The sequence below is a fragment of the Purpureocillium takamizusanense genome, chromosome 9 (genome assembly GCF_022605165.1).
Source record: "Purpureocillium takamizusanense chromosome 9, complete sequence".
Lineage (NCBI taxonomy): Eukaryota > Fungi > Ascomycota > Sordariomycetes > Hypocreales > Ophiocordycipitaceae > Purpureocillium > Purpureocillium takamizusanense.
In genome coordinates this window covers 2174011-2189004 of record NC_063076.1, presented here as the reverse complement: position 1 = coordinate 2189004, position 14994 = coordinate 2174011, and the positions used below count along the sequence as shown (strand labels likewise).

Here is a 14994-nt window from a genome sequence, read left to right as displayed (position 1 = left end):
GGACGGGTTCCTGCGCTATACCTGAGCGTACTACTAGGTACTACCAAGCAAGGTAAGGTAGGTAGTTACCTGGTAACTAACTTAGGTCCTACCTTAGGTACTATTAGTAGTAGAGGTACCCACCCGTCCCCGCTGACCCTCCTTGATGTGCCTGGATCTCTGCGACAAAACCACCTAACAACCAGCAAGGGGCCCTTGGAGGGAGGTCCCGTCCCGTCGGTCGGTCGTGGACGCGACGTCCCAGGTCCCGACTCCCGTCCCGACAGGGGTGGCTAATAACTCGGCCTGCCCTCGCGCGCGCTCTGGGAGGGGAGGAGTGATTGACCACGTCTCACTTCCTGTCCACCTCTCAACGTCTCTGCTGCTCTCTTCGCCCAGCCTGACCGCTTGCCGACCTGTGTTTTGTCTCCCTCGGGAGCCGTCGCTCTCACCGCTCCCCTCGCCCTCCCTCGTCATTGTCGCCGTCACCTTCAACGTCGCCCCGCTGTCGCCCCGTCGCCTGGGTGGTGGTGGTCCAAGCAACTCGCGCTGTTGGTGCTCTTCCTTCGCCGCGTAACAACGCGTTGCCGCCGCCTGTCGTACCCTGCCAACCCGACCTCAACCACGCGATTGACCTCCCTCGTTACGCCGTGTGCACTCCACTTGCGCCCACCTCTGAGCGTCAACTCGGTTCTCTGTGCGCTGTGGTGGCCGCCGTCGCGCGCGCGCTCGCGCTCTCATCCGTGCCGACTTCGCGTGGCCTGGCCCCGACTTGCCGTCCATCTACCCGCTCCGCTGCGAGTACTACTACAGTTTCTGCCGCCGAGGTGCCGTCAACATGAGCCAGGTAAAGAACCTGCGCGCCATGTTCGAAAATAAAGGGGATGCGAGCCCGGATAGAGGGAGATCGCCTGCTGGTGTCTCAGTCTCCCATTCCAACCCCGCAGGTGCGTATGTTCTACCAGCTTGTTCTAGTATAGTATACGGACTCTGTCGTAACTGTGCGCTCCCTGTTGTCGTGGCGGCAATTGCAACTGGCAAGTGGCAGGCCCGGTCGCACCCGCAGCTGGTCCCGGCTTACACACCTCCCTGCTCCCTTCGCTTGATACACAGCAGCCCAGGCCTTCTCTTTCCTTTGTCCGCCTCGCCCTTTTACCTGCCGGTTTTACAAGACGACGCAAGCCCCTTGACTTTGGCCAAATACCAGGGGCACGACCTCTACCGTAGTAGCTGGTCTGAGGCCTACCCTGCTACACGTCTGAGCCCACCCATAAAACGCCGCCGCTGATAAAGGAGCGTCTGACCTAGGTCCCGACGGTGTCGTCTCCCCAAGACCGCTGTCCAAAGTTCGAACCAACTTCGTCGCTATCGAGAAGGACGGCCGCATAGGGCTGCGACGAGATCCTAGCGGAGAGTCAAGCTTATCGAGACGACGCACAAGTATCGATACTGATGTCGAGTCGGCTACCACTGTCCCCGAGAAGCCCGTGATACCATTAATCGACCACCTGGGCAAGCCTGCGCGCAAAGCCGTGGTTGCTGAGCCAATGCAACAGTCTGCAATGGCTCCGGATGATTACTTCCAGGCTTCTGGTGACCCTGGAACCACCCGTGATGCCAATCATCACAAGCGTGCTGAAGTCGATAGCCCTGCTGCCTCATCCGCCGGGGCTGAGCCTCCTACGAAGCTCAACTCTGGGAGCAGTCATCGCATGCAGAGCACCTCCACAAACGTCCCGCCGGACTCCGCTCCAAATGCACAAAGGGTTCCCGATGCACAATCAAAGATTCCCCCAACGACCGCAAAGGTCCCCCTCAAGGCGAGTTCTGGCTCACTCAACAAGAACTCCAAGCTACCAGCAACGAAGACCAAGTCTTCATCAGTGCTCAAAACAGCTGGCAGCATACCCGCTCCTACATTAGCTGCGAAAGCCGCCGAAAAACAAGGGCATGAACTTGACCCCTCCTCATCGAAACGGGGCTTGGCCACAGCACGGTCGCATACACGATCGTCCACCGCCGCCGGCAGAGCTCAAGCCCTGAAATTGGGCGGCCAAGGCGATACTGGTTTCGTCAAACCCAAGTCGAAATCCCCGACAAAGCCGGTGAACATTTCATCCTCCCTGATAGCGCCAACCGCCTCTTCTGCCTCACGTGGTGGTAACTCAAGACAGTCTCTGTCCCGACAATCCAGCAGCCCCCAAAACGGTGGAGCTTCCGTTCAACACTCTGCACGAGCGAGTTTGCCGGCAATTACGTCCACCCACCTGGGGAAGCTACCCGTGTCTGCAATTGGCCGTCCCAGACCAAGTGTTGGCCCTCCACCGGGCAGGTCATCGCAAGTGGACCCAAACGTTGCAAAACGACCTAGCCATGTCGATGAGGGATTCCTTGCGCGAATGACCCGGCCAACACAGGCATCCTCGTACAAGACGGCGCGAAAGAGCCCCTCGTCACCTCCAAGGAGGCTCAAGCCGAGGCAAGCCGCCACCGCGAATGTTGTTGGGCAAGCTACCTCCCATGGACAGGCCAATCAAGACCAGGCAAGAGTGACAAAGAACGTGGCCACAAACTCGCTATCGACAGCGCCATCCTCATCTGCAGCCGATGTAAAGACACAATCTGCATCCCAGATAGCTGCTGGTCAATACATCCAGGATAACGACAGTTCTCCAGTTGAAGTGTGCCACCCTGCGGTAGCGGTGGCGGATCCAGCACCCGCAGAACATGTCTCACCAATCATCCAATCTGGAACGGCAGACCCCAACACCGCTGCCTTTCAGGAGGTGACCGAGCCAGCGAGTGTGCTTGAAAGGTCGAGTGATGTCGAGGTCGCCCGAGAGGAGACTGTTGAGCGCGACGATATCGAAGTTATGCTTCCCGAGACGACTGAAGCTGGGTCCGAGTTATCTGTAGTAGTTGGGCCGTCGCCAGACTCGACTCAGGCACTCGTTGCCGACCTACCGACAAGCAACGCAGATGATGTGAGCGTGCCCAAAGTCATGGCCACCCAGGCAGCAGGTACCTTATGTGTACAGGCGAAGAACGATATGGCATCGCCACCGCCTTCGAAGTCGCCAACTCTGACAGAGTCAGCTACGCGTACAGAGCCGAATCTTGACGGGGAGGTAGGAGACAACTCCACTGTAGGAGAGCTGCCCAACGAAGGTGCAGAATCTCCTGCGGATGCTATTGCAGCTGGCACAGGAAATATCAAGCAGTCTGTTGAGGCGTAGTTTGAAATGGTCTTCGCGATGATAACGCCCAACGTCGATGAAGGTCAGCTGCTCGGATGAACAGCCTGGAATTCTTGGCCAGGCGCACTGTACAGTCCGAGGTGGAGGATGAGGAAATTGACGATGCTTGTTCATTCGTGAGGTGGCTGGGCGAAGCATAGAAACGCATTTCCAATTCGGACGGGCGCAAGTTGGCGTACGTACTGCGCAAACATGATACCTGGAGTATTCGTAACATTGCTTTGTCAATAGCGACACCGATTAGCAAGATATTGGCACAATTTCAAGAATGCAGCGTTGTGTGGCGGCCTCGTGCTGCGGACTATGACCTGGTTGGACACAGCCATAATAAGCTATCTTACATTCCATACAATGTTTAGCCTCTGCAGCCGAAGTTGGCCCAAGGCAAATCAAGTCCGGCCTGAGATGTTATCTACCAGACTTCGGTCGTGACTAGGACTTGACAATAAGTAGCCAGTCTTTCACGATGCGCGGCAGATCAGTAGTCCGCCAACTTTCCTCGCCAGCGCCTCTCGAGCCTCTAGAATGCCTCGTGAAGTTGCTACAAACATGCATTCGCCCAAGTTCAGGCCCGGCACTACGCCGCCCTTGAGCTTCGCCGGGAAGCCCCTCGTGAGTCGAGCAAGTTCCCGAATGTCAGCCGTCATGAGACGAGATGGCTTGCTGATAACATGTGCCTTTGATAGGACCGGTTTCCCGTCCCAGTACTTGAGGCCCAGCCATAACCGCATCTTTGCAACGTTCGCGCTCGTTACAATCTCTGGTGCACCGGACACCATTTGCTCCATGGTGGGCGGATGCGGGCCAGCGCGGTAGACAGCAGAGAAGAAGCCAGAACGGTGCATGGCTAGCGCAAGATGCAGATTATATTTTGTGTTTTGAATCGATGTGACACCAAGGCGAGCTTTTGATGCATTTTGTAGGTGGGAGCACATGTGTGCGATGTTGAGGATGGACGGCATGGCGGGCGAGGCGGTCGGCGAAAACTGCGCCCCCCCAGCCTCTGCAACTTGATAACAGCCGATGGAACCACCAATCGGTATGAAGCGAAGCTTGGAAAAGGGGCCGTCAGCACGATCTGGAGGGTCGATACAAAGTCCAGGCACGCGTGATGCGCGACAGAGGCTCACCTTGCGTTGGCCAAACAGCAGCACTGGTAGGTCCTCACAATGTCGCCGTGAGAGGATCCGGTGAGACAAAGGTCTCTAGCTTCGTTGCATTAGTGAAAAGGTCACGAAGAAGGCAGCCGTCGGTCGAGGGAACGGATTTGGAGCTTTGAAGCGATGTCGTCTCGTTTCGTAGCGGGTGCGGTTCGTGTCAGTATCAACAACTTCGTTGGTTGCAGTCTTCCAAAATTCGGATGGGTAGATTACGGATGACTAAGCCTTGGTCGCACAGGAGCACCCACTTTAACAGGTTCGGGGCTACGGATATCCGCTAATAACACACCGACCAGATATATAGTAGCTCGTTCGTACTTCATAGTGGATTGAGCGCTAGAGTAGCGACTGCAGCGGGAACTGGCTTTAGATTGCTTATTAGGTTAACTATTTCTAGAAATCCCTTTAAAAGCCTTTAATATAGTTTTCTTATAATATTATAAGCTAATAAGGCTAATTTTTTATAAGATATATAATTCTCCTTCCTTAAGTTAGAAAAAAATCCAAGAGACAGTAAAATATATATATAATATTATTATTATATAATACTATATAATAAATATTAAAATATTATAAAATAGTAGTCTATTTTATTCTCTTATTTATATTTTACTCTATTGTTTAAATATATATTATATAAGAAGCTAGTAATAAAGGAGACTATTTTAGTAAACATTTTATTTTAAGTATCGAGTTATAATAGTTGCCCATGATGATATAGGGACACTAGCCTGCCGGCTCTTCTCATAAGAGAATTTGGCTGGCTCTAATGCCAAGTACATGAGTTGATAGCGGCAGAGAAGATAAACCTGCGATACTTGTGCAGATAATAGGCGCTTATGATAACAACGGGGCTGGCAAGCAATGCCAGAAAGCCTTCCATCAAGATCTGTCCCTGATGCTCGCTCTGCTGAACAATTGCTGCATAGCCCTCGTTGCTAAAGCTGACTCGGGCATACTTAGTCTGCCAGCCAAAGTCAGGGAAGTAAACGCTCAAACACTCCTCAAAGAATTTGCGCAGCCGATAGCGCTTAGACAATACTGACGACCGCATCTCGACATAATTCTGCAAGGCTAGGCTGTTGATAGCGTGGGCATCGGGCGCTCGCACAGTCGAGTATTCGGCCAAAGCCAGAGACCGCTGAAGAGCGGACATGGAAGTGGCCCGAGTGGCCGGCTCCTCATCGGGATCGTTCCCGTACACCTCGGCGTGCTTGTCGAGAATGGAGAAGAGGATGCGCACGTCCTCCATGCCGGCATTCATCCCCTGACCGTAAAAGGGCACCATGGCGTGGGCCGCATCACCAATGATGACGCCCGAAGACCCGTGGTGGTATGGCCTGCACTTGAGGCTGATGAGAGGGAGATGAGGGTTCTCCTGGAAGGACGAGATTAGGCTCTCGCTGGGAATCAAGTCGGTAACACCGGGGAAGTGGCGGTCGAAGAAGGCGGGCAAGCTGGAGGGGTTGCCCTCCAATTCGCCAAATTGCTTGCTGGGTAGAAAGAGAGTGCAGGTGAATGCCCCATCCTATACGGTTTAGGCGGAGTCAGCCGGATATCCCCAGGCGGAGGACGGAGGGGGAGGCAGCAGAACAAATACACACCTCGCTAGGAATGGCAATAAACATGAAGTCCTTGCCGGGCCATATGTGTAAATGGTTTGGGGAGATCTGGAACTTGGCCCAGGGGCCATCCTTGGGGCCGGTGTGCCGCGGGCCGAGATGAAACTCGCACCACAGCGTGTCGATGTATTCCTGCTGGTAGTCCATGCGGGAGAACTTCATCAGGTGGTAGCGCACAGCCGAGTGCGCACCGTCGGCGCCAATCATGAGGTCGAAACCAATCTCGATCTCCCCTGGCCGGCCGTTGGGCGTTGCGGCCGTGTCCTTGGCCTCGAACCAGGCGCGGCAGGAGCGGAAGTCAGCGCCGGTGAGCTTGTGATTGAAGAAGAGCTTGACGTTGGGCATGCAGTCGAGCACGTCAAGCAGGCGTGAGTTGAGGCCAGACCGATCAATGGCGTAGATGGCCTGCAAAGTGTCAGCGTTGGTTCAATGCATACGGGTCCAGCTAAAATGTTGGTGCAAGCCAGGATGGGCACGAGGCACGCACGCGACCCTTGACATCGTAGTCCTGGGAATGCTCGTACAGTGCTCCCGTGGGGCCTTTGCCGTGAACCATGCGGCCGCGCATGGGAATCGTGCCATCCATGACCGTCTCGAGCAGGGTAGGGTGGCCGGCCAGCCTCATGGCGTTGATGCCGCGCTCAGATACGGCTAGGTTTATAGACTTTGTGAAGTTGAGCGGAATAATGCCAGGATTCCGCAAATCTGGGGAAGGGGGCCCGAGGCTCGTCAGCGTCTGGCTAGCTGGCTGGCTGACGGCGACGAAGGCGATACGATACGGTGGTCGTGTCGACACGGCAGAGGGAGGACGGCATGTAACCCCCAACAACCCTCGCACGCGCCGCGCCGCATCGCGACGTCGGCACGCGCAGGCCGAGGCTCTGCCGCGACGCAGTGACCGCACCGGAGAGGGCAAAACCTAGGGGGCGGGGAGGGAGTCTCGTACCGGGCCGCAGCTCGTACACCTCGACGTCGTGGCCTCTCTGTGCGGCGTACAGGGCGGCTAGCGAGCCGACTGGGCCGGCGCCAACAATCACAGTCTTTTGCGGTGAAGGCATGTCGGCTCAGGGCAATGTTTGTGGTCTTGCTGCTCCTGCTGCTGCTGCTGCTGCTGTTGCGGGCAGCCAAACGTCAAGAGCTTGGTGGCCGAGTTTAAAATATCGCAGTGACGGCGACACCGGACTCAGGCGCCTTGCGCTTGACACGATGCGATGCGCTGCAACTTTCTGCCGTGGCGGCGAATTTCTCGGCTGTTTTGGTGGCGGCGGCACGATTGCAGCAGTTCTTCAATAATTGCTAGGTACGTCAAGGCCACGGGGTGGCGAGGCCGAGGAACGGGGCCATGGCCTGAGTTTTGCAGCTTGTGTATGTGAGGAGGGTCCGATGTCGACAAAAGGCAATCAATCAATCCAGCCGGCCCGCGCGGCATCCCTTATTTAGAGGTACTAATAAGTGACTCAGTGCCTAGGTACTAACCTTACCTACCTCACTGTGGTTGCACGGCACGCACCATTACCTTACTTATCAGCACGTTAGTACCTAGGCAGTACAGTACGTACGCCAACGGAGAAGAAAATGTCCAAGCAAGAGTCGCTCTTTGCATTGCCATGTGCCAATGAGACCGGGACCTTAGTTAGCTGCACCTGTCTCTGATCCAATCACCCAAGTAGGAACCTACAGTATAGGTACCTGAGTATCTACGGCACCTCAGTAGGTAAGAGGTACTACGATACGAAGGTACCCAGGCAGCAAGTTACTGGGTACTTAGTACCTTAGCAGTGAGCACGCGACCTCTCAACATGAAATCGGAGCCGAGCATGACCGCTGCGTGGACTCGGTTCCCTCCACAGCCCGCCTCATGCAACCGCTCGTCCTCGAAGACGAAGAGCCATTGCATCTTTACTACGATTCTACGAACCCCCCCTCTCTTTGGGGCCCGGGCGGGGGGCTCCTCTCCCAGGCCGATCCCGCAGATATGCCGACGTCTTCAAGAAAAACTCATCTACAACCATGTGACCCAGCACGCGCGGGCCAATGCAGGGACTGCCCCAAGCTCTGGCAAATTATCGGTTTCATTTATCAGGACCTCACTTCCGCTCGCAATACTTGGAACAAAGCAACGGTGACACGGCCTGGCTAGATGAAAGCCATAACGTCATAGCAAGTACCTTGCCTATATATGAGGACGCAACCAAGAGAACCACGTCGCCATTCGTGCCGCAACTCGTGCTGCGTGTGCTCCGTCTTCCGACAGAGCGTTTCATTGAGCCTGTGCTGGTGATGAGGATCCACGCGGGAGCCCCTGGTGCAAAATTTACTTGTGCCTCTGTGAGACTCGCCGGGCAGGCTGCAGCCACGGCTACAGGTACGGAGTACTTCGTACAGTATACGAATGCTTAGTCACACCACTCCCTCTGACAATGCCTCAAGTCCTTTCCCAACTCGGTAACGCAAAGAGGAAGCCGTGCTCCAGCTTTATTCGCACATACCATCTCCATCAGCGTCTATAGCTTGCATCGTCAGACCGTGGTCACTTAGGTACTAAACCACGCCGCGTCCTTTGCGCACACTCTTCGGGTTTTGCCCTTTACGCTCCCCATAACCCTACAGCGCAGCGCAGTGGTGCCATCCGATCATCAGTCATGACTTCCGAACCACCCACGAAAAAAAAATGCTTGAGCGCCGACTGTGAGAACGAGGCCGGGTCCTTGCAATGCCCTACCTGCCTGAAACTCGGCGTCAAGGACAGCTTCTTCTGCTCACAGGAATGCTTCAAGAAGAACTGGGTACGTCGACGCGGCGCTCTGGGCGCAGCCGTGACCAAGAGACAGCAGACTGACCCCGCCTGCACAGAGTCACCACCGGGGCATGCACAAGTCACAGAGTAAACTCCTCCACCACTTCGTCGCGCCGAAAGCAATCTCACCAGACCCAGCTACCGGACTCTATAACCCATTCCCGAGCTTCCCCTTTTCGGGACCCCTGCGACCTGTTTATCCGCTGTCGGAGCATCGAACCTTGCCCAAGACGATCCCCCATCCCGTCTGGTGGCAAGATGGCAACCCGAGATACAGCCGCAATCTGGCCACCCGCAATAAGATCGAGATCTTAGACGCGGCCGGGCAAGCAGCCATGCGCAAGAGCTGTCGACTTGCTCGAGAAGTCCTCGACATTGCCGCTGCCGCCGCAAAGCCTGGGGTCACCACCGATTACATCGATGAGGTGGTCCACAAAGCATGCATCGAGAGAAATGTGAGCAGTCCCGTCGGGACAGAACGTTCCCTTAATCCACGTTAGAGGCTCGCGCAAGGCAGTTGGTCGAACTTGGTACTTGGGAAGGAATCCGACGGCCTTACCAAAGCCTACAACCTGACGAAAACTCGGGACAGAGCGATGGACAGGCCGTCATCATAAGCCAGAACAAGTACGCTGACATTACATCTCAGTCTTATCCATCGCCTTTGAACTACAACCACTTCCCCAAGTCTTGTTGCACCTCGGTAAATGAAGTCATTTGTCACGGCATTCCCGACCAGCGCGTCTTGCTCGACGGTGACATCCTCAACATCGACATATCCCTTTATCACGAGGGCTACCACGCCGATCTCAACGAGACATACTACATCGGCGACAAGGCCAGAGCTGATCCGGAGAACGTGCGTGTAGTGGAGGCAGCCCGGGAATGCCTTGAAGAGGCGATCAAGGCGGTAAAGCCCGGTGTCCTCATACGCGAGTTCGGCAACATCATTGAGAAGCACGCCAAGAAGAAGGACTGCAGTGTTATTCGCACCTACTGCGGTCACGGTATCAACAAGCTCTTCCATTGTGCACCCAATGTGCCTCATTACGCGAAGAATAAGGCCGTCGGTGAGTGCAAGCCTGGTATGACTTTCACGATCGAGCCCATGATCGCTCTTGGCAAGTACCGCGACATCACTTGGCCGGACAACTGGACCAGCACCACCATTGACGGCAAGCGGACGGCGCAATTCGGTAAGTGGAGATGCTTGTGCCGGTGTGGAAGGCTCAGGCATGCTGACATTGTGCACAGAGCATACTCTTCTTGTTACGGAAGACGGTGTCGAGATTTTGACGGCGCGGCAGCCAGACTCTCCCGGCGGCCCTATAGCAATCTCTGCGTTAGGTGACGGTGACGGTGGCAATGGCGTATCAGCGTAGGCGCATGGAGTGGCAAAAAACTGCCTTGTTTTATCGCTTCGTGTACGAAGTAGAGATATTGCATGGGGCCAACCGGAGCCCATGACGACTATGGTGGTAGGATACTTGGGCTCTGCGGGACCAAACAGGCCATGTACTGGGCTGAGGTGACGAAGCCATCTGCATCGAGTCGAGGCGCGGGTAGATAACAGGTAGCTTGAGCACGAAGGCCATGAGCCCAAGACTGGTGTGGGTGTGTGTGCGACGTTTGCCAATGGTGCGGGTGTATATTGCCAGGAATCATGCCACGTTGCCGCAGGACTTGCGGCGAAAATAGCTACTTCTCGTTCCAGAAACCCATGGATTTCGGGCGCGGTGTTCGAGGCACATCTCAGACTGCACCGGCTGCACGATTTGAGGGCAGTACGGTGTAGTCATGATTCTAATCGCTCGTGTCACTGGAAGCCTGATACTGGCAGCGCTGCATAGGTACGCGTGAGGCGTCCCAGCCATCGCGTACGCGACAGACGACAACGGCGACACATCGGAGCAGGAGTGCCACAGTGATCCTTCTGCCATCTACCTCACAGCCGGGCCGCCCTTGGTCACGGATGGTTGCCTACCGTCACCTCGCATCACTCTCGTACTTTTTGCAGTGCACAAAGAGGCCATGGGTAGGGCACGCATGGTGCGGCTTTCTGACGGGCACCCCGGGGCAGGCCTTTCGCTCACGTTTCGAAGAAGGGGGCGGCCGGAGACGGCGGTCGGTGGTTTACCGGCCGACCCCGTCGCTGTACCCGTCGGTCGTCACTGTGTGAAGCGGGCGGGCGAGGAAAATGGATGCAAGGTACTGGCAACAACTCATGCACCTAGGTACGTAGCTAGATACCTACAGGTAAGGTAGGTGCACTGAAATTCGCGCGACGATGCCACGCAAACCCAGACCTGCCTGTCAGCCTGCAAGGTACCTGACGTACTAGACGTACAGCAGGTACGTTAGGCACCTTGGGCCGGCCACAGCTGACCACTCGGCGCAATATTCCACCCAAAGTCCGGGTGGCCACTCGAACCCATGCCAAGGAAGGGTAAGTACTAGGGTACCTAACTGCATACTAGAGGTACGAACAGGGCAGCGTGCACTGGATCCTGCGCCAGCAGCAATGGTCCCCACTGGGCGCCTCCAAAAGCTCGAGCGCGTGCTGCTCCCAGTCGCCGGGCATCCGCTACTACGGGCACCTCCACCAGCACCACACCACAAATAATATCGCAGGCCAGTTCCCAGCCTCGCATGTTCTCTCTGCTTCCCGCCGTTCTTCCTTAGCATCGGTGCCCCCTTCGCGTCGCCTACTGGCATCCATATATCTTCAGCCCGTCGCCAAACTACGCGGCATCCTCGCCGAGACTCCTTTCTAGCTGCATCGTGCCTTCCTCGACGCGACTGACCCACCCCCGCTCGCCCGACGACTGTCACCCGCATCCGGAGCTCGCCCTCGAGCATCCCCATCCCGGTTCCTCAAACGCTTCCTTCGAATCTTCTCGACCGCTACAGCATAACCCGTCCCTCGATCTCGTCCAAGCAACACGAATACATCATGATGTCCGGCGAAGCATGGCTTTTCCTGCTGGCTGTGTTGATCAACGCGGTCAACCTGTTCCTACAGGTCTTCTTCACCATCATGTACAGCGACTTGGAATGGTACGCAAGCCCCTCTATCTGCCGCACGCTTGCCGTATCTGACACAAGTTGGAACTGGCCGTGCATAAGGCTCCTCGGCCGTGTCGGTGCGATGCTCGTTCTGCGTGGTGGAATGCGCTCTGGCTAATCAAAGGCTCGAATAGTGACTACATCAATCCGATCGAGCTTTGCAACCGCCTCAACGCCTACATCATCCCCGAAGCGGCCGTTCATGGCTTCCTTACATTTCTTTTCCTCATTAACGGCTACTGGCTGGCTCTTGTCCTCAACCTGCCGCTACTTGCCTGGAATGCGAAGAAGTACGTTGGCCACAGTTGGCATCCAACTCACTGCTGTGATATCCATCCCTAATCTTTGACAGGATCGTCGAGAACACGCATCTCTTGGATGCGACCGAGATCTTCCGCAAGCTCAATGTCCACAAGAAGGTACGCCACGCCCGCCCCATGTTGCTGTTCTCGTCGTGGTAAGAACCTTGGCTCATACAATGATTAGGAATCCTTTGCGAAGCTTGGCTTTCATCTTGTCATGTTCTTTTTTTACCTCTACAGCATGATTGTTGCCCTGATTCGGGACGAGTCGTCCTAAAGACGGCGTCTTCTTGTTCTGTCATTCTACAGGGTTCGCACCAGACCCGAGACACCGGAAGGTGTGCTATCGGCGAACCAGTTCATGTTGAAGCATGGGTGAAGCCGAGGAGGGGTCCGCTTCTCTCGGTATGGGCAGTAGATGCGATTTCATGGATCTGGCAAGGGCGACAGAAAGCAGGCTTCACGCAAGTGACACGAGCACAATGGCATGATTCGTAACTGCAGCATATCCGTGGCCACATCATTTGAAGGAGGGTGGCAGCCTTGCACGACGGAGAGGATTCTGGAGTTTTGGGGGGGGGGAGGGGGGGAATAGTTGTAGCAACATAGTTTACCAACGGCTTGTTGCACAGGCGGCACTGTTGAATAATGATAAATTTTAAACGACAGGTGAATGAATCCAGTTCAATCTAAGCGCTCTTAAAAGTCAGTTGCATCCTGGCCCTGTGCTTTCAACTGACTCTTTCAGGCTCTGCTCAGGAATTGCTCAATGGCGGCCCAGTCTTCGTCCTCAAATAGGATCACGTGATGACGAAACGGATTCCCCGCCCGGGCGGTCTACCTTTCTGCAGTGCTTCTTTCTGTCGTGGACAAGTCGCTTCAGCGAGGGAGAGTCGACTAGACAAAAATTCCCAAATGGCAGATTTTGGGGAATATCCGCCAAATATGGCGCCTCAGGACGCGCTTGTTGTACGGCAACAAACAGAGCAAGAGCACACCGTCGTGCCATATACTGCCGACAACCTTTCCAAGCCCAACTTAGGCCCGGCTAATCCCTTTAGAGAGGATGCGAGCAAGCAGAAGCGGAAGAATGTCTTGACGGGCCACGCGGAAGAGACGTTTCTAAGTGAGCACACTTTCCGAACCAAACATCGCGCCGTCGAGAGGCGAGGAGGCCCGGAGAGAGAATACCAGAGCAACGCCCAGGCGAGGACCGAGGCTGCGCGCATACGAGCTGCTCGAGAGCGGAAAGGAAATGCTGCAGTGGCGGAGGGCCCCGGTGCCTACGTCGGTCCCTGGGCCAAGTATTCGACAGACAAGTTCGACGTGGTCGGAAGCGATGAGGAACTGGCGAGCGATGACGAATACGAAGAAGTCGAGGAAGAAGAAGAGGAGGAGGATGTCGTGGAGAGCGGGACGGTTGTTCTACCTCCGACAGCATCGATCGCTCGCCGAAAAGAGGTTGAGGAGCGAGGCGAAGAAACGACCAAATTCCACGGCTCCGAACAGTACGACTATCAGGGTAGGACGTACATGCATGTTCCCCAAGACCTCGATGTCGATTTACGCAAGGATGTCGGCAGCGTCACCAATTACATCCCCAAGAAGCAAATTCATACGTGGAGGGGCCATTCCGCAGCTGTCACGGCATTGCGTTTCTTCCCGGCATCTGGGCACCTGCTACTGTCATCGGGCGCCGATGCTACGATCAAGATATGGGATGTCTACCATCAAAGGGAGCTGCTGCGATCATACTCCGGCCATTCTAAGGCGGTTTCGGACATTTGCTTCAACGCTTCTGGCACGCAGTTTCTTTCGTCCTCGTACGATAGGATGATGAAGCTTTGGGACACGGAGACTGGCAAATGCATCAGCAAATTCTCGACGGGCAAGACGCCCCATGTCGTCAAATTCAACCCGGACCCAGAGCACGCGAACGAGTTCCTAGCAGGTATGTCGGACAAGAAGATTGTACAATTTGACACGCGCACTCCGAACGAAGTCGTCCAAGAGTACGATCACCACCTCGCTGCCATCAACACCATCACTTTCGTTGATGGGAATCGCCGTTTCATGACAACATCCGATGATAAATCGCTTCGCGCATGGGACTATAACATTCCAGTACCCATCAAATATATTGCCGAGCCCGACATGTACCCGATGACAAACGCAGCGGCTCACCCGAGTGGCAAGTATGTCGCCTATCAGAGCTCGGACAATCAGATATTGGTGTACGGCGCCAACGACAAATTCCGCCAAAATCGGAAGAAAAGCTACCGCGGTCACAACAATGCTGGCCTGGCCATTGACCTTGACTGCAGTCCAGACGGACAGTTTCTGGCATCAGGGGACTCGGCGGGTTTCGTGTGCTTTTGGGACTGGAAGACTTGCAAGATGTACCACAAGTTGAAGGCGGGCAACCAGGCCTTGACGTGCGTCAAGTGGCACCCCCAGGAGACTAGCAAGGTGGCCACCGCGGGACTGGACGGCGACATTCGTTATTGGGACTAATATTGTAAACTCGTCTTGACAAACTTGGTTGGCATTGATACATGGCGTGGCGTTAAGGCATATCCGGCATGATTGATTAGAAAAACGTTTGTCGGAGCGGAGACAGTCGTCGCGACTGTAATACAGCTTGCGGTAGCATGGCAATCCTGGCTTTATGCCCCCGTTTTCATGTGTACAGACAGTCTTCTGTGCGAGTTGTTAACACGAATATGGACATTGGGCGAATATGCTCATGCTGTGGGCGTGGCACTCGGCGAGGCACTCGGCGAGGCAAGAGCTCCTGCCCACCTGCCACAA

At 55.3% G+C, this 14994-nt stretch overlaps 6 protein-coding genes across 8 annotated transcripts; 4 read left to right on the top strand and 2 right to left on the bottom strand.

Annotated features, from left to right (window-relative positions):
• Positions 1-173: 173 nt before the first annotated feature.
• Positions 174-3620, top strand: JDV02_009498 (uncharacterized protein). 2 transcript variants are annotated; one of them, XM_047991164.1, is made up of 2 exons: positions 174-926; positions 1288-3620. In XM_047991164.1, exons 1-2 carry the CDS (start codon positions 818-820, stop codon positions 3213-3215), a joined length of 2037 nt encoding a protein of 678 aa, XP_047847174.1. In that variant the 5' UTR covers positions 174-817; the 3' UTR covers positions 3216-3620. The 2 variants fall into 2 exon arrangements, with proteins under 2 accessions (XP_047847174.1, XP_047847175.1); XM_047991165.1 differs by having other exon boundaries at positions 174-3620.
• JDV02_009497 (uncharacterized protein) lies at positions 3490-4585 on the bottom strand. Its single transcript, XM_047991163.1, has 2 exons — positions 4367-4585; positions 3490-4288 (listed from the first exon to the last, which is right to left on the bottom strand). The coding sequence occupies exon 2, from the start codon at positions 4196-4198 to the stop codon at positions 3698-3700; it is 501 nt and encodes a 166-aa protein (XP_047847173.1). The 5' UTR covers positions 4199-4288; positions 4367-4585; the 3' UTR covers positions 3490-3697.
• A 408-nt stretch (positions 4586-4993) lies between these two features.
• BNA4 (Kynurenine 3-monooxygenase) lies at positions 4994-7571 on the bottom strand. Of its 2 annotated transcripts, XM_047991161.1 has the most exons (4): positions 6965-7571; positions 6506-6723; positions 6001-6423; positions 4994-5924 (listed from the first exon to the last, which is right to left on the bottom strand). In XM_047991161.1, exons 1-4 carry the CDS (start codon positions 7074-7076, stop codon positions 5163-5165), a joined length of 1515 nt encoding a protein of 504 aa, XP_047847171.1. In that variant the 5' UTR covers positions 7077-7571; the 3' UTR covers positions 4994-5162. The 2 variants fall into 2 exon arrangements, with proteins under 2 accessions (XP_047847171.1, XP_047847172.1); XM_047991162.1 differs by having other exon boundaries at positions 6001-6723.
• Positions 7572-7875: 304 nt separating this feature from the next.
• fma1 (Methionyl aminopeptidase) lies at positions 7876-10482 on the top strand. Its single transcript, XM_047991160.1, has 6 exons — positions 7876-8383; positions 8449-8804; positions 8872-8902; positions 8954-9270; positions 9465-10011; positions 10070-10482. Exons 2-6 carry the CDS (start codon positions 8661-8663, stop codon positions 10195-10197), a joined length of 1167 nt encoding a protein of 388 aa, XP_047847170.1. The 5' UTR covers positions 7876-8383; positions 8449-8660; the 3' UTR covers positions 10198-10482.
• A 1286-nt stretch (positions 10483-11768) lies between these two features.
• On the top strand, positions 11769-12460 carry ERV14 (COPII-coated vesicle protein; the record flags this gene model as incomplete). The annotated part of the gene is made up of 4 exons (XM_047991159.1): positions 11769-11872; positions 12016-12171; positions 12234-12300; positions 12368-12460. 4 exons carry the CDS (start codon positions 11769-11771, stop codon positions 12458-12460), a joined length of 420 nt encoding a protein of 139 aa, XP_047847169.1.
• A 536-nt stretch (positions 12461-12996) lies between these two features.
• On the top strand, positions 12997-14912 carry JDV02_009493 (uncharacterized protein). The gene has a single exon (XM_047991158.1). The coding sequence runs from the start codon at positions 13099-13101 to the stop codon at positions 14695-14697; it is 1599 nt and encodes a 532-aa protein (XP_047847168.1). The 5' UTR covers positions 12997-13098; the 3' UTR covers positions 14698-14912.
• Positions 14913-14994: the final 82 nt, after the last annotated feature.